Source organism: Notolabrus celidotus, chromosome 15, assembly GCF_009762535.1.
Source record: "Notolabrus celidotus isolate fNotCel1 chromosome 15, fNotCel1.pri, whole genome shotgun sequence".
Taxonomy (NCBI): Eukaryota; Metazoa; Chordata; class Actinopteri; order Labriformes; family Labridae; genus Notolabrus; species Notolabrus celidotus.
The window spans coordinates 6,139,381-6,150,031 of NC_048286.1; the positions used below are offsets into that span (position 1 = coordinate 6,139,381).

At 42.6% G+C, this 10,651-nt stretch overlaps 1 protein-coding gene across 1 annotated transcript; it reads right to left on the reverse strand.

Moving 5' to 3' along the window:
* Positions 1-457: 457 nt before the first annotated feature.
* LOC117826210 (frizzled-8-like) lies at positions 458-3,316 on the reverse strand. Its single transcript, XM_034702117.1, has one exon. It carries the CDS (start codon positions 3,056-3,058, stop codon positions 1,310-1,312), a length of 1,749 nt encoding a protein of 582 aa, XP_034558008.1. The 5' UTR covers positions 3,059-3,316; the 3' UTR covers positions 458-1,309.
* Between the last annotated feature and the right edge of the window lie 7,335 nt (positions 3,317-10,651).

Consider the following 10,651-nt stretch of genomic DNA (forward strand, 5'->3'; position numbering starts at 1 on the left):
GGATCACTTTTAAACGAGTTAATGTTAAACAAAGATAAGATAAATCTGTCCATATGTATCCAGGATCAGCGGTTTAACAGAGGACAAAAGCCAAAAGTTAATAGCAGGACTAAAGCGCAGGGGGGCATTAAACTAAGAAGACCACCTGTTGTGCCCTATTGCCATGCCGATGTTGTCCCCCGCGTCTCACAGCATGTGAACCTGCAACATCGTGGAGATTTAATAAAGCTTACAGATCCCATGGAGCCCTAAAGGCAACATTGAGTTGAATATCTATGTTGCCTTTACTGTAAAACTCCACAATTACGCACAGAGAAGTTCTGTTTCTATCACTTTGCGCTAAAAAGAGATGTCATTTTTCTTTTAAAATCAGGCACCTCAACAAAATGTGTCAAATATTCTGTAATGTACAATTTAACAACAAAGTTGTGGACGTGAATGACCAGGACAGATGAAGAAAATTTCAATAAAACTTGTTTTATTCTCAAAATAAATTCTTCTATCAAAGTTGAAATTATACATATTTACAATCTCGTAAATTTTCATATACAAATGTACAATATATGTACACAAATAATTATATAAATACACTTTACGCGCTAATGCAACCCGTATGAGACAGTATTAAGGCATTGAATCATGTATAAATCATCTGTTGAACAGAAGCAGCTCGGCGTGATGGCCTCATTGAAGCAGAGCTGTCTCATTGTGAATCTTAATGTTTAAGACACAGCGGTTCTTTACAGTAAAAAGAAAAAGTAGAGCCTCAGCTATACCATATAACCTATCGACAAGGGGGATCTTGTCAGCTGCACGCATTCAATTAAGCTCAGATAAGGCTCTGCATTCTTCGTGCCAGGTACATTGTTCTGCTGCTGACAGTCTCATTATTTAAAGAGGAGCCATTAGGCGCTCATTAATGTGCTAATTACAACACGCTGACGGACAATCCCAACACAATTAGTCAGCCCCCCCTCCCCTATACCCACCCCCCCTCTCCTATTCAAACCCATAGACGTCATTTGGATAAGGCAAGAAAGGAGCACAAGTTTAAATCCAAACTGGTCTTAAGTTTTACGAGCTGAATGGAGCGTAAAATGCAAACACATGCTCACATTAGGGGAGTGCTCGTGACCATAGTTTCATCTAAACTGGCAGTTTGGTGACTCACCTCGAATAATTTACCAAAAAACACCCTAAAAACAGTCTGTTACCCACCCCCCCAAAGAGCATATTTGCGCTGGTGTTAGGTCTTTAGAGTCAAGTGACATAAGATGCATTTGAGCGGATAACCATCATCTGCTCCTGCTCAAACCCGGGACAGTGGCATCTGTTTAGGGCAGGACACGGAGCTGGCTGTCCCGGACCTCCAAGTGAGTCCCGTGCTCACGTCACTGTACATAGAGCCCGCTGAGGCTTTACTCCCCCAGCAGCAGCGCGTGCAGAAAGTCCTCCAGGAGTCCAGGGTTTTCCCTGACCAGATCCAGGCTCCTGAGGTGATACCCACCAGGAGGCACATAAAGTATTTCAACATGAACACAGCATAGTCCGGTCGCTGTCTGTTCGGGTCACTCATGCACGTGCAGTTGTGCGTAATTTCCCACGTCTGTCTGTTGTGCTGCTCGTAAAAGTAACACGCTACTATGACAGTTGCTGGGACGGTGTACAAAACTGTGAAAACTCCTATCCGGATCATGAGCCGCTCAAGCTTGTCAGTCTTGGTGCCACCTTGCTTGATGACACTCCTGATCCGGAACAAAGACACAAACCCGGCCAGGAGGAACATGGTGCCGATGAACAGGTAGATAACAAGCGGTGCCAACACAAAACCGCGCAGGTTATCCAAGTTCTGGTTGCCAACGTAGCAAATACCAGCAACAGAGTCTCCGTCCACAGAGCTTAACGCCAAAACTGCGATAGATTTCAAGCTGGGGATTAGCCAGGCTGCTAAATGAAAGTACTGTGCGTAACTGGCGATGGCCTCATTCCCCCATTTCATACCTGCAGCGAGAAACCAGGTGAGGGAGAGAATCACCCACCAGATCGAGCTGGCCATGCCGAAGAAGTAAATCAGCAGGAAGACGATGGTGCAGAGCGCAGGACCTGTGGTTTCATAGTGGATGTGATCTGCGCCGTTTTCCCTGTTGCATGCCACTTCCTCGTGTCCGGCAACCAGTCTGACAATGTATCCTATGGACACAAACATGTAGCATGCGGAGAGGAAGATGATGGGGCGCTCTGGGTACTTAAACCTCTCCATGTCGATTAAAAAAGTCGCCACAGTTGCAAAAGTGGAGATGAAACACAGGACGGACCAGAGGCCGATCCAGAAGGCGGTAAAAGTCCTCTCTTCCTGGGTAAAGTACGGATTGTGACATGGCATGGCGCAGTTCAGGATCTGTCCCGTCTTGACGCGGTTGTGCAGCGGGTGGCCGTCACTGGTCATCGGCACCATGGGCGCGCGGCAGAAGCATCCCGGCTCACATGGAGATGTGGCTGGTTTGTGTTTCCCGGGGATCCCCCGGCCGATGTTGCTTTTCTTCCTGGGGTTGTAGGGCTTCAGGGGGCGGTTGGTCGGCTTTGCCACCACAGGAGACGCAGTTGTTGTCTGGCTCCGGTTGTAGTCCATGCACAGCGTGTCCTGGTTGCCTTGCTCGGGCAGCAGGTCGCACCTCATCCGGTCCGGCCAGGGGAAGCCGTACTGCCTCATGAGCGGAGCGCAGCCAGCTTTAGCCCGCTCACACACGCTCCTGCAGGGAGGAAGAGGCTTCTTGTAGTCCTCCAGGCAGATTGGAGTGTACATGCTGCAGAGGAAAAAGCGCAGGTCATCGGAGCACTTGATCTCTACCAGTGGCCAGAACTGGTGCACCTCCAAGCCGGCTTCGTCCTGCGTGTCGTGGTTAAACTGGTTGGGCATGTAGGTGTAATTGTAGCCGATTCCCTTGCACAGAGGCACGGAGATCTCCTGGCACTGGAGCTCTTTAGCAGCCATGCAGCTCGTTCCGTGCAGGACGAGAGTCAACAGCACGCAGCACCATCCCGGGATGCTCTTCTCCATCGTTGTTTTCTGTGCGCGTTCCGTCCTCGATAAAGTGGCAGCGAACTTGCACTTTGCAAGTAGGCTGCAAGTCCGGTTAATCCAGAAATGCTGCTGAACTCATGCTAAAGCGCAGACAGTTTGTGTTCATCTGTAGTTTCTGTAATATCCCAAAACAGGCGCGTTACTTTCACACAGTCTGGAGCACTGTCAGTCTCCTCTCTCTCTCTTTGTGTCGGTCTAGCACCGTCTCTCTATCTCTGCATGCAATGCTGTGTGAGGGTGCGTTTGGGTTTTATACAGCAGCAGCGAGGACACTCCCCCGGCATGGGCGGGGAGGGGATAAGTCAATCAAGTGTTCCCTCCATAGGTGTTTGTTTAAAATGTTCACCCTGGAGGAAGGGTTATAATCACTTTGTCTCTCTCCACACCCCCAAATACACCCCCCCACAGACATACCCCCACACACACACTGCCCTCTACAAACAAGCTGAGTGGGAGTTATAATACAATAGAGACATTAGGAAGAAATGTAATTAGGGATGCAGACGGTTGGGGGTAAACTGACAAAATGCTTAACAAACTCATTAGGCGAGGAGGACAGAGCATGTGCCTGAACGCACCACGGCATCAGTGTTGTAAATTCACTGTTGAAAGCTGTCCTGAAAGTTTTTATTCACCCAAACCTTGTCTTCATCATAAATATAATGAAAACTCAGTATGAATTAATAGGATTTAATGAATAATAATTGCTTAACTGGCAAAAAGGCCATAAAGTCAACAGTAAGAGTATTTTTAAAAAAGACGTTAAATTGACAAAGAAACACTGAACATGTATGGGTTTGATATGAATCTGCTATGTTGGGATGAGAGTGATGATTTAGTTCATTTAAATCTGACAGCTGACTGAAGAAGTCTCACTGGTCAAGGTTGAAAGCTTACACTGAATTTATGACAAGAAATAAAAGGTTAAACATCACAGAGTTGCTGCAAGTTATCTGATTTAATATGATAACTGTTTCCTTTTTACATATATTTTATTGAACAACAAATAAAAAGCACAAAATGTACATTTAAGGTTAAAAAAAATCCTTGATTTTTCTTTTACAGAAAATCATCTCCACATGCCCTCGTCTTATGAAAAATTGGGTTCAATTTCAATAAGTGAGGGCAATACAGGAGAGGAAAAAAACTACCATGACACATTAATATATATATATATACTCTATTAATAATTGATCAAGGTATTAACAGATATACACCTGATCTTATTCAACACACCTAAGAGAAATGCATTCTAATAAATAGATGAGAGAAATTAACTTTTGAAAACATATTTAGGACAGGAAACCTCTCCATTTCCTTTCTTGCAACATAGTCAGGAAGTATAATATTTTAAACATTGAAAATTTTCAAATCTATGCTGACATCTGTCTTGTTTTTAAAGTTTTAAATGGCCTTGCCCTTCAATCATTGATCAAAATGATCAAAAAAAGGCCACAGTATGATAAACACTAGAGCAAAAACAAAAGGAGACTGTGATGTACCGAGACGTGAAACCAAATTCAGCCAAATGGTAGTGCCTGTCAGAGGCACACAGTCCTGGAACAAACTATCAGCTCATATTAGGGAGCTTGAGAACTACAGTACCTTTAAAAAACACTTAAACATTAAAAACAAACCAGTCATGTACTCATGGATAATCTGTTTCCTCATTTGATGCCCGTTCCTGGGGCTTTGTCCTCACTTCCATCCTGTTTTTATAATGTCACCAAAGTGTACGTTTTGTATGTAAAATTTGTTTGTGAGTCAGTTTGTGTAGTGTCCTGTTAACTGTCTTGTGACATCCTGTAATTTTAAATCAGGTTTAATGTTTCATGTGAGTACCTGCCTCAGGACTACGGATGAAATGTAGTTATTGTTCTAATCCTGACATATTTACATTGAGAAATGCTGTTGAAATGTTGATTAATGTGCATTGTCCTAATCAAATAAACTCAAGTTAAAATAAACAGTATTTAAAACATAGATATGCTATTAAAAGTTAATGCCAAATTTTCTTTTATTGTCAATTCTGCAGTACTTACCATACAGAGGTTTGAAATTCTGTTATTCTCAGACCCTTGGTGCAACAATAAATATTAGAATAAATACAAAGCTTTGTAGAAATAAGTTAAAAAGGCATGCAAAAAACAAGCTAAGCTAAAAAATAAGCCAACTGCAATAATAAATATAATACAATAAGATTACAAACAGTGCAAGGCCTTATGACAGAGGTGCCTACTATTGCAATACAAGTGCAGTTTTAAGTGCGTCTTCTTCTCAGCCTTCTTTTCTTCTTCCTTCTGCAGAGCTGCTCTAATATTCAGAGAGACATCTATCTAAGGGGCTGAGTTAATTCTGACACAGAATTAACTCCCTGATAAAAAGGACACCTTTATGAAGTGGACAGTCAGGTGGGAGAGAAGTGACACTATCTCGTGAGAAGGTATGAAACATTCTGAAATAGACGCTGCATCACTTCCCCCCTCTCCTCAGTCTTGTATCGCTGTATCGAGGAAAGAGAACTTGAAACTTGTTTTCTTCTCTCACATGCATTTTACATTGGCGTTTTTTTATGTCACTGTATCACTGAGTTCCAACACTCTGATCATTACATGCATATCTGTGAGATGAAGGAGCTTCTGTTGATCTTTGAGCTGTAACCCTAATAGTTACATTTCTGCTGCAAAGTTATGAAGAAACAATAAATCAATAATTCACCAGCAAATGTTTTTAAAAAAAATCCACAAGCCAGCACGAGTCTGTGAAGGACCAGCACTCGTCTTCACATGTGTCCTCAGAGCGAGATGCCTGAGTGGGAGAAGGAGAGAAAACATGCATAGGTGTTTGCATGCTGTGGAAAAAGGGGGAGGAATGTGTGTGTGTGTGTGTGTGTGGTACAGGAGGTTAATGTGGTCTTGTTAGCCCTCAGCAGGGGGTCGTCTTGGTCTATAGGGAGGGAGGCTGTTTGTCTTAACGCCGCTGCCAATGTTTCACTCAGAGCATGCTGGGCCGGTGATTACAGCAACACACCACTGGGCCTGACAAACAGAACAGTGTGTGCGTGTGTGTGTGTGTGTGTGTGTGTGTGTGTGTGTGTAAACATTTCCGAGCTCAGCCTAAAGGAAATAAGCTAACATGAGCAGATACAGCATTGTGATAGCACTAATTAAAGTCATTCACACTTCTTATTGGATTCATGGTCTTCACATGGAGCTGAGGCGGTTTGTCAGACAGGCGGTGTGTTTACAGTGAAAAGGGTTTTATCAGGACTAATTGGTTTTAAACTCTAATATTTGCTAAAGGAGGCTCGTTGTACCTTCTGTAAATTGGGGGTCCAGGCTGACTGGTGTGTATTGTGAAAAGATAGGTTTGACAGTGTTGAGTGAACGGGCATCAACACAAAGTAGAACATTTCCTTGAACCGTTATCACTCACTGTAGTCTTATGTGGCAATCATTACTCCTTTAGCCAAAATAAACAATCCAAACTACAAACATTAGTATCTACTACCATGTCATTATGAAGTTGTCTACATTGGAGGGATTTTTAAGCTAATATTTATGAATCGCTGACAAGAGCAGTGGATCTGCAACGGCCCCTCAATCTTCATCAGGAAAAACATGCAAATGCTTGAATGATTAAAATTCAAAAACACATACAACAAACACAACAACTCTGCAGGCCTGGAGCAGTTCTGGTAAATAGTCCTGATTTGCAGCGGCCTTTACTTTTTCTGTAATTGACTTTGTATTGTTTGTATATTTGCAGCACATCCTCTGTCAATGCAGTTGATTTGGCCTCTTGCAGCACGTTTTTTAAATTCATTTTATTTACAGTGTGTTTTCGCTGTTGTGTTCATTTTGTGTTCCACATGTGTTTTTGAATTTGCATTGTTAGAGCTTCTGCAGCCAGCAGGCATCTCTTTAAGACTGCTGCAGATCCTCTGTCTTTGTCGGCTGCCATAAGTATTGGAGTATTCACTAGGGATGGTCAATGATTATTCAAATAATCGTTGAATAGAAGCCAATGATTATCGAATAGTATTTGCGCTTGAAACATTTAGTCATTATTGCATGTACAAATCTGCAGAAACTGTCTACAAATGCCACAATTGCATCTCCTCAAATCTGTATTTACCTGTTGCTTTTCTTTTCTTCAGCTGCTAATGCAATGTCAAGATTCCCATCAGCAGTTTTTGCAGTTTCTTGTTAAAATTACTCTGAATGAAAGCGAATATGAAGCAAACAGACCTAATGGTCACTACTAAGGGAAGCGGAAGTATCGTGTGACAACTTCTGTATCTTGAAAACAGTAAACTCTGGAAATAAGTGCTCTGAAATTGAGGTTGCGGGCGCTGCCAGTACCAAAAAACTCAGACATGGCCTCTTAAAATGCAATAACCCAGTTCGTAATTCAGTTACTATTGGAAGTACCTTGTAAATGTTACCATTATGTTTCCATCTGCAATACTATGATTTTTATCTCCTCCACATTTGACTTTATTTTCAGAAGTTGCATCTTTTGGGGAGTGCAATGACTACAAACAGATTTCAGGCTGACCTGCTCTTCTTGTCTGCATGCTCCAAAAGATAGTCATAAAACCTCTATCTCCCTGGGGTAGAATAAAGAGGCACATATATAATTTTCTTAAATCTCCATATTTTAAAGTTGGTGCAAATGAAGGAAGTGAAAGATCTGAGTATTAACTTCTGGAGCACATTGAGCTGTACATCTTTCACCAAACTACAATCTCTTAGTAGTTTATAAAGTGCTCAGTTCTAATTTTTCATACTAGCCGTCATTATGTCAGAACAGGTGGAACATTTTTCTCATGGTGGAACGAGACTCCTCAGACATTCCCATGATCATGCAGCCACATTTTGGGGCTGATCCAGAGGCCTCACGCTGGGCCAGCCGTCTCCAGCCGAGCTGTGAACCGCAGGTGAAAGTGGCGGGGAACAGGTGCCTCCTCTTCCCGCCAGGAGGACGGAATAGCAGCCTGAGCATCGGTTACACCAATCGCTGTCTATCAGAGTGGAACCCGTATTGATTAACAAGGCTGATAGACTCGGCGGCCCCAGCCACCAACTGTCGACTACGCCTCCTGCTTTCTGTGTGCAGCAGCGATAGTGGGTTTAGAGTTACACGCTGGCCCCCTGCATACCAAATTTAAAGGAGTGGAAATGGAATTACTGCATCTGTTTAGAAGTCGATTTCTGCATTCTCCAGTCTGCCCACCACTCCTCTATCTTGCCTCCCTCTTTACCCCCAGACTCTCCCAGGGCTCTCAAAGTTCATGCTGCTAAAGAAAAAGGCGAGGGACGGGGAGGGGGGTTCTCACAGAGCTACTGAGGCGTGCTGTGAAACTCTGAAATGTTTGTCTTTGTGACCTCCTCATGGGAAGTTTGGCCCTCTGGTAATCTCAAACTACTATTCTTCTAACAACATAAGGTGCTACATTTGAGGTGATTGACATTTTGTCATTTCACTTTGGCTTTTTGTCATTACAGGAGTGCACAAATGAAATAATGCAGCTGAATTTAATGCTGCTAAAAATGCTGCAAAACAGTCAGAGCAACCAGCACAGACAGGTATGAGCTGTTAAAATGCAAATGTTATAAAGTCTTTAAATAAAAGTGACATGATCCTTGACATAAAATGGTATCCAACAAAAGAGCAAATTCAGTTTGAAATGCTCAGACAGATGGAACATTTTTTCAAACTTTGAACCAGGCAGACTCAGGACACGTTGACACACATGAAGATATTCTCAAATGGGGGTACGCGTACCCCTAGGGGTACCTTGGGGTACGCGGACCCCCATTTGAGAATCACTTATCTATTACAATACCTCAACGCTTCCTGTTGAAGTATTATTTTGACAGAGAAACTCTACAACCAGGCTTTGCTAGCTAAAAGGGCTAAATGGCTATGAACGGGATTTCATGTTTATGCTGGTATGGGAATGCTTCACTGCTCTTTGAAGACTTAGGAGTTAAACTGTGTGCATATTTACGTTATTCAGACATTTATTGGGAAAGCGGAGACCATATCAAGACACCGGGGCTGTGATAGGAACAATAAACCGCCATGTCTGCTAACCTTTTGTAAGCTGACGAACAGTAATAAATAAGAGTTTACGAAGTTGAGTCGTTGTTACGTTACTGTTAATAATTTGATGTAGCTACAAATCAATATGCAACCTTGTCACTCTGCATCCTCAATCAATCAATCTTTATTTATATAGCACCAAATCACAACAAACGCTATCTCGAGACTCTTTCCAAACAGAGCTGGTCTAGACCGTATTCTATGTTCTATTATTAACAAAGACCCAACATCAAGACAGGATAAGATCCAGTCCCATCTTACAGACAGGACTCAGTCTGATCTCATCTTAATCCACCATGAGCAGAGCACTTTGCAGCATTTAGCAAGTTACAGTGGCAAGGACAAACTTCCTTTAACAGGCAGAAACCTCCAGCAGGACCAGACTCATGTTAGACACACATCTGCTGAGACCAAGTTCGGGTTGGAATCCTGCTAAAATTTGTTCTGAACAAAGAAAAGTAAGATTAAAAAGAAGATCTGTATCCATTCAGTTGCTTAAAAAAAAAAGCATGCTTTTTGAAAGAGACACATATTCATGACAGCGGGTAATGGTGCTCATGGGAAATGCAGTCTTTCTAATTTCCAAGCGGCAACCCTCCAGTCTTAAAATATGAAGCCCATGTGGAAGTACTTAAAATTGCAGTTCATCCAGTGTCCACTTGAGACTGGCTGCAGAAACAGAGGAAACCACATACACTCAAATTCAAAGAAGACAATCTTTGCAGCAGAAATAAACATGTTTACAGCCTGGTTCAAAAAACTTTTGGGTCTGAAAAGCTAACTTCTCTATTGACACAAACTGTATTGAATTTTTGTATAACTCGTTATTTTCAAAGATATTAAACCAGCAAGTTTTGCCCAAATAAGGGCATGGCTGACTTGTTTGACAGGCGGGCACACTGTAGCTGTCAGCGAAAACGCTAAAGGCCCGCCTCTTTCCCTCACACTAGCTCAGACGAAGTTTGGTTGTGTTCAGCATTTCCAATATGGCCCCTGCAGACGACTGGCTTCAAAACAGCGCTTCAGAAACAGATGGGTGATGTCACAAATACTACAGAGGAGTCCTAAGAGTCAACACAACATGAAAACTTCTCACAGCACCTTTAAGTGTTGTTGCCAACATCCCCCATCCACCCAGTGTGATTGTTGACTTGGTGGTAATAAGTGCAGCACAGTTTAACCACTTAAAGACGAGATGTACGCCAAAGAAAGGCGTTAAGGTTTTGAGCGATTTTTAAATGTGTTGTTCTATAAAACCTGCTTTGTATAGATTGCCAGGAGAACAAAGACCACAGCTTCACGTAGATTAAATCACCTTCTCTCTAAAAACGAAGCAACTCATCATTTCCCACAACCTCCTCCTGCAATCACCAATAACCAATCTGACCCAGTTTCATTGAACTCCTCTTGAATATCTCTCTAAAGCTAGCAATTAAATAAATATTTGTGTCGCCTCTC

Coding starts and splice junctions, on each gene's coding strand:
- LOC117826210 (XM_034702117.1), bottom strand. CDS start 3,058: ATGGAGAAGAGCATCCCGGGATGGTGCTGCGTGCTGTTGACTCTCGTC.